At 38.6% G+C, this 14182-nt stretch overlaps 1 protein-coding gene across 4 annotated transcripts in view; it reads left to right on the top strand.

The window, feature by feature from the left end:
* SMARCC1 (SWI/SNF related BAF chromatin remodeling complex subunit C1) overlaps positions 1–14182 on the top strand; it is a 173046-nt gene that overhangs the window by 79608 nt on the left and 79256 nt on the right. For all 4 annotated transcript variants that reach the window (XM_078443122.2, XM_078443121.2, XM_078443124.2 and 1 more), the window contains exons 16-19: positions 1277–1390; positions 2015–2168; positions 3137–3250; positions 9850–9909. In XM_078443122.2, coding sequence (XP_078299248.1) covers positions 1277–1390; positions 2015–2168; positions 3137–3250; positions 9850–9909 — 442 coding nt within the window. The remainder of the gene's footprint in view (positions 1–1276; positions 1391–2014; positions 2169–3136; positions 3251–9849; positions 9910–14182) is intronic.

Genomic DNA, 14182 nt, shown 5'->3' with positions numbered 1-14182 from the left:
ACAGAGCCTGCTCGGGATTCTCTCTCCCTCTCTCCCACTCTCTCTCTGCCCCTCCCCCACTTGCACATGTCTTCTCTCTCTTGCTCACAATAAAAAAAGGTTGTTGCTTAAAAAAGACAGAAATAAGTAAATGAATGAATGAATGAATAAATATTTTGTCACAGAAGTGTTTGGGTTTGTTGTAAAATAAGTCTCCTGTGACTCCGAATCCCAGTTTTTCTCTCCTTTTTTATCTGTTCTTGTTTTGGCTTTGATTTTGGCCTCATGGGTTCTACTCATCGCCTGGCTGGGTATATAGCCATTGTCAGAGCCAGATCAACATGTGGCTCTACTAAGAATATAGAAATGAGAGGCAGCACGTGTTAAGAGCATGGATTCTAGAGCAGCCGCCGCCCCCCCCCCCCCCCCCCCCCCCACACACACACACACTCTGTTTGCTAAATTCTGGCTCCACACTTACCAGCCTTGTGGTCTAGGGCACTTTTTTTTTTTAATGTATATATTTAAAAAATTTTATTTTATCTATTTTGGTGGGTGGGGTGAGGCAGAGAGAGAGAGAGAGAGAGAGAGAGAGGGAGGGAGAGAGAGAATCTCAAGCAGGCTCCACTGTCAGCATGGAGCCCAGCACAGAGCTCGAACTCACAAACCATGAGATCATAATCTGATCCAAACTCAACAGTCAGATGCCTAATTGACTGAGTTACCCAGGAGCCCCTAGGACACATACTTTAATCACTCTGTGCTTTAGTTTCTTCATCGATAAATGAGATGATAGTGGACCCTTCCTTAGGGAGAGATTGTGAGATTTAAATGAATTACTGTGGATACACAGTAGTTCTGCAGACAGCATAAATAACCAGGTGTTTATTTATCCATTCACCCCTGTGACCAAGCTTGTATTTATATTAGCTCATATTATTATTTTAACCTATCTATTTTTAAGTAAACTCTATGCCCAGCGTAGGTCTCAAACTCCTGTCTCCAAACACAAAACCCGCCTGCTCCACCAGCTGAGCCAGCCAGACACCCCTATGTTACTTTACATTAACTTCATCATTTTATTGTTACTTATCGTTAATATTAGTAAATAGTTGTTTTGCATATTAGCTATTATCCTTAATTACATTAATGACTGTAAGCACTCAATAGTATTTGTTGGAATATAAACTTTTTGTTGGATTTGGTTATAGGGAATCAGAAGATTATTGGCTCTATGAGTTATTATTTCTGAAAGGATGTGTGTGTTCACCTTATGAATTTTGCCACTGCTTTTTAGATACTTGGCATATCGAAATTTTATGATTGACACATATCGCCTAAACCCCCAAGAATATTTAACCAGCACTGCTTGTCGGCGAAACTTGACTGGAGATGTGTGTGCTGTGATGAGGTAAAATGCCTGACTTTTTCTTAGACACTTCACTGCAGGTGGTTACTGATTCATTGCTGTTTAATGTTTGATTGATCCAACTGGATATTTCCTTTGTTGATAAAATACCTTAATCAAATGTTTTTTATTCAGGGGTTGAGTATTTTTAATACCTTGGCATTTTCTCTTCTTTTTAAGATTTTACACTTGATATCTTTTATTTTATGGTAAAATCGTAAAATGACCAGGGATGGAGAGTGGGTTGATCTGGAGAGTGGATAAGCTCTCTACACTACATCTGTCTAAAGAAACAAATCAAATGGGAATCTCCTGGTTTGAATTTGGCCTGTGTGTGAGTTTTTTCACCTTGGACTTAAGTGAACATTTGTTTTCTTCTTTCTGTGATGGAAATAATCAGGCTTTGTATTAGGTTTTGGGTGTTATGTTATCAACATGATGTTGAGTTTGTAGAAATTGTCCCTCATACAACAAACCAAAATTGTCAGTTAACTTTGTGGTGCTTCATAGCCTATAGAGAACATTTTACTTGTTTTATTGTTTTGATTTTTTTAGTGAAATGTGATGATGGTTAATGAAGTGAGTTACAGTTTCTAGATGTTAAGTTTCAGAGCTTTACTCTTCCAGGGTTCATGCCTTTTTAGAGCAGTGGGGGCTTGTCAATTATCAAGTGGATCCAGAAAGTCGACCCATGGCAATGGGACCTCCTCCTACTCCTCATTTCAATGTATTAGCTGATACCCCTTCTGGGCTTGTGCCTCTACATCTTCGATCACCTCAGGTAAATTAATGATTACACAAATATTATTATAAGTCTGGTTTTTGTAATTATTACTCTAATAACCTAATATTAGGCATTTTTAATATTACACTAATTATACACTGTATGAAACTTCTTCCCCTTCCTAACATTTGGAAAGTGAACAAACACATGTTCTTGAAAAGATTACTATAAAGGGGCGCCTGGGTGGCGCAGTCGGTTAAGCGTCCGACTTCAGCCAGGTCACGATCTCGCGGTCCATGAGTTCGAGCCCCGCGTCAGGCTCTGGGCTGATGGCTCGGAGCCTGGAGCCTGTTTCCGATTCTGTGTCTCCCTCTCTCTCTGCCCCTCCCCCGTTCATGCTCTGTCTCTCTCTGTCCCAAAAATAAATAAAAAACGTTGAAAAAAAAAAAAAAAGAAAAGATTACTATGTCAACCAGATTTTATATAGCCTGAAGTTGGGATAACATGAGTCTAAGGTGTAAATTGTTCTTCACTGTGAAATGGGGTAGCATATTAAAGAAAATTTATTGTCGATTTTCTCTGGGATTTAAATGAGGCAGAAAAATGTTGCTTATACGCAACATCTGTTGCCTATGTTGAAATGTTGTTAGAAGTGTAGGGCAAAGGTGTGGTTATTTATTTTATTCTGAAATCTCTCTGCGTGTCAATATTATACAGTGCTTTAAAAATTCTATCCCCTTGGGGCGCCTGGGTGGCGCAGTCGGTTAAGCGTCCGACTTCAGCCAGGTCACGATCTCGCGGTCCGTGAGTTCGAGCCCCGTGTCAGGCTCTGTGCTGACGGCTCGGAGCCTGGAGCCTGTTTCCGATTCTGTGTCTCCCTCTCTCTCTGCCCCTCCCCCGTTCATGCTCTGTCTCTCTCTGTCCCAAAAATAAAAATAAAACGTTGGAAAAAAAAAAAAAAAAAATTCTATCCCCTTAACTTTGTAGAGATTAATAAAGCCATTCATCATTTTTCTGACTCCTAGGTCCCTGCTGCTCAGCAGATGTTAAATTTTCCTGAGAAGAACAAGGAAAAACCAATTGATTTGCAGAACTTTGGTCTTCGTACTGACATTTACTCCAAGAAAACATTAGCAAAGGTAAGGACTTTGTTTCTAGACCCACCTGGGCTGCAATGCAGCATGTCCTTTTTATTCTTCTTTGTAAGAAGTATCAGTTTTCATAAGAAACGTAACTTTCTAGGGCATAAGAATGTGAGCATTCTAATTAATCTATTGGCATTTTATAAAACCACAATCACTTATCTTACCACTTTTTCTGTATGGTTAGAATGTAGGTATGTTAAAGTAATGATGAATAATATGTTAAAACAGGAAAAAGTGGAGAATTTCAGCATAATTGGAATATATAGACTCAAAGGAATATTGTATAATTGAAAAATGTGCCTGAAATCAACCTCGTTGGGTGGTTTTAACAGCAGGCTAAACACAACAGAAGACAGGAATAGTGAGCTCAGACAGGTTAGTAGCTACCTTAAAATTGAAGCACCAAGAGAAAAATAAATTTGATCAAGGTGGCAGAGGGGGTCAAAGAGAACAGACTTTAAAGGACACGTGAGAAATGGTAAAAAGAATTCATGTTTATCATTAGAGACCTATAAAAAGAGAAAGAATGAAACAGAAGTGATATTTGAAGATGTAATGGCTAATCATTTTTGATAAATAATAAAAAGATACCAACTCAGTAGAGAGTCTAAACTGATCCACATTTGGATACAGAGGAAAACATGTTTAGGCACATCATGCTTAAACTTACCTTAAAAACTAACATCTTAAACAGGGCGCCTGGGTGGCTCAGTTGGTTAAGCATCTGACTCTTGATTTCGGCTCAGGTCTTGTGGGGTCATTCCCCTTTCAGGCTCCATGATAAGTGTGGAGCCTCCTTGAGATTTTCTCTCTCCCTTTCTCTCTGCCCCTTTCCTCCATTCACACACATGCATGCTCTCTCTCAAACAAAAGAAAACAAAAAAACTAACACCTTAAAAGTAGCCACCACATTGGGCAGTGAGTGGCATTGGAGAAGAACACATTAAATTCAAAGAAATAATCATAAAACTGATGTCTGACTTTTCAGCAGAAATGACAGAAGCCAGGTGTTTATTTTTTGAGAGCGCGAGCGCGAGAGAGAAAATGCAAGCAGGGGAGGGGCAGAGAAGGAGGGAGACACAGAATCTGAAGCAGGCTCCAGGCTCTGAGCTGTCAGCACAGAGCCTGACGTGGGACTCAAACCCACGAACCGTGAGATCATGACCTGAGCTGAAGTCGGATGCTTAACCGACTAAGCCACCCAGGCACTCCAACAGTATAGTAACATTTTAAATGCTGAAGGTAAAGCTGTCGGTCTGGAGTTCTGTATCCAGTAGGAATACCTTTCAGGAGTGAAAGGGCAGACATTGAGAATGAGGTTAGGTTTTCACTAGCACACAGTACAGGAAAACTGAGGGAAGTTTTTTTGGGTGAAGGATGTTGATCCCTGATGGACCCACAAGACTAGGAAGGTATACGTCTAGGGAGACGAATGAATGTACGATTAAATATGAAGAAATATAGACTGTTTAAGCAGTGATCATTTTAAGGAGTTTATAACATGTAGAAATGACCAAAATGGCAGAAAGACAATTACATGGAGTTAAACTCCTGATATAATTTAGAAATGTGATAAAAAATGCTGCTTCAGGTTAAAGTATATAATACTTTGGCAAACACTTTCCAAATACTTTTGAAGGGGATTGGATCTACATGGAAGAACAATGAATGCCAGAAGAGGTCAACACCTGGGTCAGAATAAAAGATGTTTCCTCCTGATTTGTAGTTTTAAAAAACGGTAATAGACTACTTAAACCAAAAATGCTAACAGTAGATCTCTAGGTTTTCAATATGTGTTAAGGACCAAACATGGCTCAAGGTACAGCAGAGGGAAATGGAAGTACACTATATTAAAGTTCTTATGCTATATGGTATTTGAGGATACACCATGACACGTTAGAGATGAGGATTCTAAGTCACAGAGTATTTAAAGACCTATAGCTAATAAGTCAGGAATGGAGATAAAAACAGAATAATACTCCACAAAAAAGTTACTACTTCTCAAAAAAAGTTACCCCATAAGAGGAAATGAATGAGAAAGGAAGGGGTAGATAGGATGAGTAGAAAATAGGGAGGTGGTAGGTTTATATATGACCATGGGGATAGTAATAACCTTATTTGTAAATGGTTGTAGTATTTCAGTTAAGCAACAGGGATCGTCAAACTGCATAAAAAACTAAGAATCATAAATTGTCTGTAAGAAATCTAATTATAAAGTAAAAGAATGAGAGAAGACGTGCCTTCTAGACATTAATCCAAGGAATACCAGTTATGTTAATACTAGTGAAAATAGACATTAGAAATTATTTTACCAGAATTAAACATGGACATTTCATAATGATAAAGGAGTTAGTTAATCAAAAGGACATGATTGCCCTAATTAGGTGTATAGTTCATTAAAAAACTCCAAAATATATAAGGCAAAACTGATAGAATTGTAGTTGGAGATTTCAGTAGTCTGCTCTTAGCAATTGATAGCATAAGTAGGTAGGTAGGTCAGTAAGATAAGACTAAAGTTCTTGGGGAACATTCACCAAAGTATATTCAATTCTGAGCCATAAAATGACTCTCAAGAAATTTTAAAGGAATGATACTATAAAATGTGGTTGTATGATTTCATACACGTGAAATAAATATGGTTAGCTAACCACAACAAAATGAAACTAGAAACCAGAAACAAAAAAACAATACAGAAAATTAACGAAATAAGGAGATGGTTATTAACGAAATAAGGAAAGGATCGGTAAATTTGATAAGCCTCCGACCAGAGTGAGTGATCAAGAAGAAAAGAGAAGACACAAATTACAAATCAGGAAAGAAAGAATATATTACTGATTCTCTGTACATTAAAAAGATATTAAAAATGTAATCAAGAACCTGATAATAATATATTTGACACTTTGATAAGACGGACAAACCCCTTGAAAGCAACAAAATAAAAAACTTTACTCAGGATGAAATAGGTAACCTAATGTAATAGCTTGAAAAATGTCCTCCAAAGAAATCAGATCCTGATGCCTGGAACTTGTAAACATTACCTCATTTGGAAAAAGGTTCTTTTGCTGATGTGATTAAGTTAGAGATCTTGAAGATGAGATAACGCTGTGTTATCCAGGTCAGCCCTGAGTGCCATGACATGTGTTCTTCTAAGAGGTAAATCTAGAGAGATTTGAAGACAGAAGAGGAAAAGGCAGTGTGACCTCAGGCACAGAGGTTCAGATAAGGCAGCTGCAAACCAAGGAGTTCTGAGTCAGCCACCAGAAGGTGGAAGAGGCAGAGAATGAATTCTCTTCTGGAGCATCCATAGGGATTACGGTCCTGCTGACACCTCAGTTCTTGTCCTGGTTGTATTGATTTTGGACTTCTAGCCCCCTGACCTATGAGCAAATGAATTTTTGTTATTTTGAATATTTCATCAAGTTTGTGAGAATTTGATTATAGTAGCCATATGGAACTAATAGACTTGAATAACCTTGTATATATTATATCTATATATATTTCAACATCTTTCTGAAAAGAAAACTCTAGGCCCAGATGATTCTACTGATGCATTTGTACCAAACATTTGAGGAAGAAATAATACCAACCTGTATAAACTCTTCCAGAAAATAAAAGTGGAGAGAACTATTATATTCTTTTATAGTTAAATATAAATACACACACACACACACACACACACACACACACAAAGTCACTGAGCTTCTGGCTATATAAACAATATAAATAAGTTTAAAAAAGAATGAATGTATAAAAGAATATGCATGATTGTCCTTAACAGCTTTATCCAAGATAGCCAAAAACCATAAACAATCAGTCATGTAAATGGATAAATTGTAGTTTATTCAAACAATATAATATTCACACAGAAACGAAAAGAAATGACTTCATAAAAAGAGTGTGGTTGAATATCATCGACCTACTATTAAACAAGAAGCCAGACCCACAGACTACATACTGAATGGTTTTACGAAGTTCAGATCCAAGAAAAACTAGCCTATGATTATAGAAGTCAGAATAGTGTGTACTCCTGCTGGTATCAACTTGAGGTTTAAAGGAGAGAACCCTTAGATGTTGATTTAGGTGATTATATGGGTGTATATGTGAAATTGTATCTAACTGTATACCTAAGGTTTGGGTTTTTTATTGAACATACATTCTGCCGTAGTAAACACCAAAGAAAGCATTTCTAAAACCATGCACAACCCCCACAAACATCTCAAGGATTATGAGATGAGATTATGCACCTTTCTCAGAACTAGTTTTTATCAAGAGGAGAAACTGTACCTTTGTGGCTGAGACGTGGAGAAATGCTCACTGCCACACACCTACCTAATAAATGTCGTCATGTTTAGGTTGTACAGATCTTTCCTGTTATTCAGGTTTTCCTTCCTTAGAATTTAGATGAAATGTTAATGAATGTTGTTCCTCTTGGAATTTTGTTCCTCTGTCTGATTGACAGTCATTTCTGAGATTAGTTCATTAAAAGATGAAACTCGTTGTCTTAAAGTAACCATTAAGGGTTATGGGGCACCTGGGTGGCTCAGTCAGTTAAGGGTCCGACTCTTGATTTTGGCTTAGGTCATGATCTCATGGTTTGTGAATTCGAGCCCCACGTTCGGCTCTGCTGACAGTGCAGTGTCTGCTTGGGATTCTCTCTGTCCCTCTCTTGCCCTTCCTCCGCTTGCATGCTCTCTCCCTCTCTTTCTCAAAATAAATAAGTAAACTTAATAGAAGTCATTAAAAAGAAAGTAATCCTTAAGGAATCTGAGCAATGTATTATGAGTCCTAGCTACATGCCTTTTTGTCCATCTCACAAAGTCCTGCTTTAAGACTTAATTCTACCATGCTTATTTCCACAATGTTTCAATTCCTCTTTATTCTCTAGTTAAAGTAGTTATTTTTAGTACAGTTTTTTGCAAAAATTTCAGAATATGTATTGAATACCATGGAAACCTAGCAAATCATAATTTAACTTTTACCCACAATATGTAACACAGTATGCAGAAAGGTTGAGTCAACAAATTGAGAGGCTTTATTGTCACAAACAAGGAAATCACAGACTATAGAAATTTTCTTTTCATTTTTAAAACTATAATCTACCCAAATAGAGTTTACAGAGAAGGGATATGTTAGAATGTATATTCTGAGTTAATAACATTTGCAGGTAAAGAATAATGTCAGGTATACCACACATCCAGTCTTCTGACAGTCTCTGAAGGGAGCACGGTGTACAAATCAAGAAGTATGAATCAATTGATAAATCTTAGTTTTTAGGTAACACAAAGTTGGTTTTCTTATACCCCCCATGCTCATGTGAGTTGTCAGTTAAAGGGATTCTTTTTTTAAAAATGTTTGTTTGTTTTGGAGGGAGAAGAGGGGGAGGGGCAGAGAGAGAGGGGGAGAAAGAGTCCCAAGCACTCTCCACCCTTAGCATGGAGCCCACATAGCCTGATCCCACAACCTTGAGATTGTGACCTGAGCCAAAATCAACAGTCCAGGGCTCAACCCCCAGTTAAAGGGATTCTTACGGAAAGAGTGATTTGCAGTTTAGGGAATTACTTGGTGATTATTTTATTCAAGAGATGTTGAAAATATGAAGTTGTTGCAATTGGAATCAAGAATCTTTCAAGGGGTGCCTGAGTGGCTCAGTTGGTCGAGCTTAGATCATTCTCTCCTGGATGGAGTTCAAGCCCCATGTTAGGCTCTGTGCTGACAGCTCAGAGCCTGGAGCCTGCTTTGGATTCTCTCTCTCTGCCCTTCTCCTACTCAGTCTCTCTCTCTCTCTGAAAAATAAACAGGGGCGCCTGGGTGGCTCAGTCGGTTAAGCGTCCGACTTCAGCTCAGGTCATGATCTCACAGACCCTGAGTTGGAGCCCTGCCTCAGGCTCTGTACTGACAGCTCAGAGCCTGGAGCCTGCTTTGAATTCTGTGTCTCCCTCTCTCTCTGCCCCTTCCCTGTTCATGCTCTGTCTCTTTGTCTCAAAAATAAATAAAAACATTTAACAAAAAATTTTTTAATAAATGAATAAGCATGAAAATATTAAAAAAAAAAAAAGAATCTTCCAGAGTAATTTATATGTAGTACAATTTGTCTTTGAATCTTAGAAAAAGTACTGTGTTCAAGTTATACCAATTTGTGTTACGTTTATGATATCCAACCAGTTCATGGTATGCATTAAAATATTGTGTCTTTGTAGCTTGAAAAGTATTTTCAAATTTCAAAATAATAGAAACAACATATCTAAATGGTCTATGAGTCCTTAATAGAAAACAAGAAATCTTTGAAATAGGTCTGCCTTTCTGTTGGAAGTTTAGGATCCTCAAGTGTTTTATTTCTGTTGCTCAGGGACTTTTTTTTTTTCCAAAGATTTTATTTTTAAGTAATCTCTACACCCAGTGTGGGGCTCCAACTTAACCCCAAGATCAAGAGTTGCATGCTGTACCGACTGAGCCAGTCAGGTGCCCCACCTACTGCTTAGGGACTTACTTGGTTGTGTGCATAAAACAGCCCCCTGAACTTAGAAGGAACTCCTGCTGAGCTCCATGCTCAGCCTTTAGGAGTGAGTGTCTAATTTTTGGTTTTGTTTCTTTAGAGTAAAGGTGCTAGTGCTGGAAGAGAATGGACTGAACAGGAGACCCTTCTGCTCCTGGAGGTAAGCACATTAATAGTGGAGCCCCTTTATCCACACAGGAGGTGGGTGCTTAGCTTCTGTGACTCGCATTTGAAGTACACCTTTGGAATTAATCCTGAAGTTTTTTGAACCATGTATTGAGTTTTAAGAGAATTTTCTTTGTCCATCATTATTTAAATATCATACCTAGAAGTGATGTGCTGGCTATCAGTAGGGAAGATCAGACCTGGATATGTGTTATTTTGGCCCAGGTTGGGTTGTTTCATTTTAAATCTTTGCCAATATTAAACAATTATTACGGCTTTGCAAAAGTAGTCTAGATCTGTAACTTTTCCTCCAAAATTGGAAGATTTGGCACTTCTGGCACCTCATTCCCATGTAACAATAATTTGCTGACCTTGAGTAGCAGATATTGCTTTGAAGTGGAATGTTTCTTCAGATTCCAGTTGTTGTTTTTGTAACTTAGCCCACCTCGGTCATTGTAGATGAGTTCTCTGGTGCTGGTGTGCATTTGTACAACCTCCATATTTCCCAGAAGGCATTCCAGAGAAGTAGATGAAGATGCCTGCCACTGAAAATACTGTTTGTTCTTGAAAGTAGAACACTGTCGTAAACTAGTGGTAATTCAAGATATGTCAGTCAGCTTGTTGAATACTTTTTGGAATTCTTCATGTCTTTGGAGATTCTTGAAAATACTTACACAAGTAACTCTTAGCAATTATTTCTACTCTGGAGAGTAAGAGAATGTTAGGTTCCATATTTATCAACCATTTTTGAAGAGGACCATTTATCTTTAGTTACAGAACAGTGATTGGGTAAAATGAAGACTGCATGGTACTACATAGTATTTGTGGGTAGAATGTACATGTGAGAGCCAAATTAGGACCAAATGAGGAAGTGTACTGTTAGATCTCTTAGGAATGCTTTTGCCTACAAAGAACAGGATGTAACTAGCAAAGATTAAACCAAAAAGGACATTGGTTTTTTTTTTTGTTCAACTGGCTATCTTTAGATTGGCAATTCCAACATACATTTTACTACTCAAGTACATCCTCAGGTTCCTAGCTTCTTTCTTCTTTTGTTTTCCTTCTTTAGCTGTCTGCATTCTGTCTCTGTGTGTTCTCTTCTGCTCCCAGCAAGGCTGATTTATTCACTGGTTTCATATCCCTGTTCAAAACAGTAAGAAAATTGGAAATGGCACTTCTGGGGCCTCTTCTGGGGCTCTTCTTGGAAAGAAAAGCTTAACCAGAAGCCCCTCGTCAGTCTTCCCTTCTATCTCAGTAATCAAAATGGGTCTCAGTGGTCACCAAGTATTGCAGGTGGTGCTGGGAAAAGAACGAGTTTTCTAGTTTCATTAATGGGGTCAACCTGGAGGGAGGTATGATTGCTGCTGGTAACTTCTAGTGCTTGCTCTGTTTATAACATTTAGAGCAAAGAACTTGCAGAGGAAGAGAGCTCATTTTCAGTGGAGTATTCATCTGATCCAAACTTGTATATCATGTGTAACATTTGTAATTCAGAAATGAAGCATCAAATAGAAGACTAGACTAGGTCAGCAGTTCTCAAACATTTTGGTCTCAGGATATACTTCTACTCTTAAAAATTACATTGAGGTTTCAAAGAATTTTTGTGAGTTAATCAGTATTTTCTGTATTGTAAATTAAAACTGAGGAAACTAACTTACTTAAAAATAACAATAAACCCATTGCAAGTTTTTATGAAAAATTTTTATCAGAAATAGATTTTGAAAAACAAAAGTGTGTTAGTAAAAAGTGTGGTGTCACCCATTAGCCATATCTATAATGTTTGACTTAATAGAATACAGCTGGATTTTCATATTTGTTTTTTTCATCATATATGTTGTTTTAGTTAAAATACATTAGGACTATTTAGTATCATCTGGACGTGTATTTGGAAACACAAAGAATATCTTAATGACCTTTTCAGATAATTATAAATACTCCTGTAGGAGAGGCTTTCATGGCAGGTACGTATTTTTCAGAATTCTAATTTTCACTTAATCATTGGCAAAAAGCACTCAGTTGTTTTCTTCAAAGTGACACTTTTGACAATCCTGTTTGCTTTTAAGAAAACATTTGCCAGGCTGTTGTGGTGGTGAGTGCCTGTTAGTCCCAGGTGCCCAGAAGGCTGAGGCAGGAGGGTTGCTTAAGTCTTAGGTTCAGGACTGGAGTGTGCTATGCTAGCTGGGTGTCTGCACTAAGTTTGGCATCAGTATGATGACTTCCCAGAGCGAGGGACCACCATGATGCCTAAGGCAGGGTGAACTGGCACAGGTCAGAAATGGAGCAGATCAGAACTCCCGTGCTGATCAGAAAATGTCTGCCAGATATCTGTGCCTACAGACCATGGTGTGTTAGCCATGGTGTGCTAGCATTTACATGCTAGTAAAAATGATGTTCGGGGTGCCTGGGTGGCTCAGTCGGTTGAGTGTCTGACTTCGGCTCAGGTCATGATCTCGCTGTTTGTGAGTTCACGCCCCGCGTCGGGCTCTGTGTTGACGGCTCAGAGCCTGGAGCCTGTTTCAGATTCTGGGTCTCCCTCTCTCTCTGCCCTTCCCCGACTCATGCTCTGTCTCTCTTTCTCTCTCTGTCAAAAATAAACATTAAAAAAATTTTTAAAAAAATGATCTTCAATGAAAATGGCTAGTTGAGCTTGAAACTCAAATGATCACACAGTGCTTTTCCTTCAGATAGCCATCATGCTTGGATAGTTGATTTTTAGTCTTCTTGTGTACCTCACATTTCATAGTACCAAATATCAAAAACAAGTGAACTTTGATGTTTAAATTTGTAAGATTAATAATTTTACAGTAAAGTTGGATTATTTTTGTGAGTGTGGCAGTGAAGAAGAAGGTGATTATTAAGATATTCTTGGGGCACCTGGGTGGCTCAGTCAGTTGAGCATGCAACATCGGTTCAGGTCATAGTCTCGCAGTTTGTGAGTTCGAGTCCCACACCGGACTCTGTGCTGACAGCTCAGGGCCTGGAGCCTGCTTCGGATTCTGTGTCTGTTTCTCCCTCTCTCTGTCCCTCCCCTGCGCGCACGAGCTCTCTCTTTCTCTCTCAAAACTAAACATTAAAAAAAAAAAAAAAAGACTGGTGCCACTGCCTTGATTCATGCTGAGGGTAGGTGGTTCACTCACCACTGCTTTAGCATCCACCGTGCATGTGTCATCATAGTGAAAAAGCAGCAGTGTCCTGTTGCTATTGTGAAAACAGTTTTGATCTCTTGGTCCCCCTGAAAAATATGGTGCCCCATGGGTCTCCGAGCCACACTGAGATACACTGGACCTGCTGATAGCTCATCTTCCTTCCTTCCTTCCTTTCTTTTTGAGAGAGAGAAGGAGCAAGTACGCAAGGGGCAGAGAGAGAGAGAGGGAATGAGAATATCCCACAAGGGGCAGAGAGAGAGAGAGAGAGAGAGGGAGGGAGACAGAGACAGAGAGAAGCAGGACTCACCCAGGGCTTGTGTTTTGCCCAAAGCGGGACTTGTGATGGTTCATGTTTCTGTATTGCTTTTAATTTTGTTTTTTGAGTTTTTCCAACAGTTGTATTTGGTTTAAGAAGTTTTAGTGGTGTATTATTTCTTTTTCTTTTTTACATCCCTCTTCTCCTTTTCCTTATTCTGTCTTCTCAATATCTCTGGATTAAAATTCAAAAAGATTTCTTCTTTTTGAGTTTTTACCAACTTTAAAACAAAATTATTCATTTTTGAGAGAGAGAAAGAGAAAGAGAACGAACGGTGAGGGGGAAGAGAGAGAATCCCAAGCAGGCTCCAAACTATCAGCACAGAGCACAATGCAGGGCTGAAACTCACGAACTGCAAGACCATGACCTGAACCGAAACCGAGAGTTGGATGCTTAACAGACTGAGCCACCCAGGCGCCCCAAGTTTTTACCACTATTTTGATGTACTCTCATCTACTCATTTGTTATCGGTAATATGCAGAGAGCTTCTTTTCTGAACCACTTTTTACTTATTTCAGGACTGTTTTGTCTAGTCATATTTGCCCTGGACGTTTACTTAATGTGTTTAAAGTTTTTAGTACTTGCGGGGAATATACTTTCTTGTTGCTTTGGGCTTTAGGGAGTAATTAGTTGTACAGCACCAATTGGAGTATCGTTCTTATCAGTTCTTTTTCTTTCTATACACTGACACTCAGAATTTTCTCCTCTTCTACATTTAAGAATAGTGAATAGTAAATAGAGTGAGAACAGAATGGCTGAGCTGCTGTTTCTCCTGAACATATTCAAGAAAACCACAGTATCCTTAC

The sequence above is a fragment of the Panthera onca genome, chromosome A2 (genome assembly GCF_046562875.1).
Source record: "Panthera onca isolate mPanOnc1 chromosome A2, mPanOnc1 haplotype 2, whole genome shotgun sequence".
Taxonomy (NCBI): domain Eukaryota; kingdom Metazoa; phylum Chordata; class Mammalia; order Carnivora; family Felidae; genus Panthera; species Panthera onca.
The sequence above is the reverse complement of the archived record's forward strand: the minus strand, read 5'-3'. Positions and strand labels throughout refer to the sequence as shown.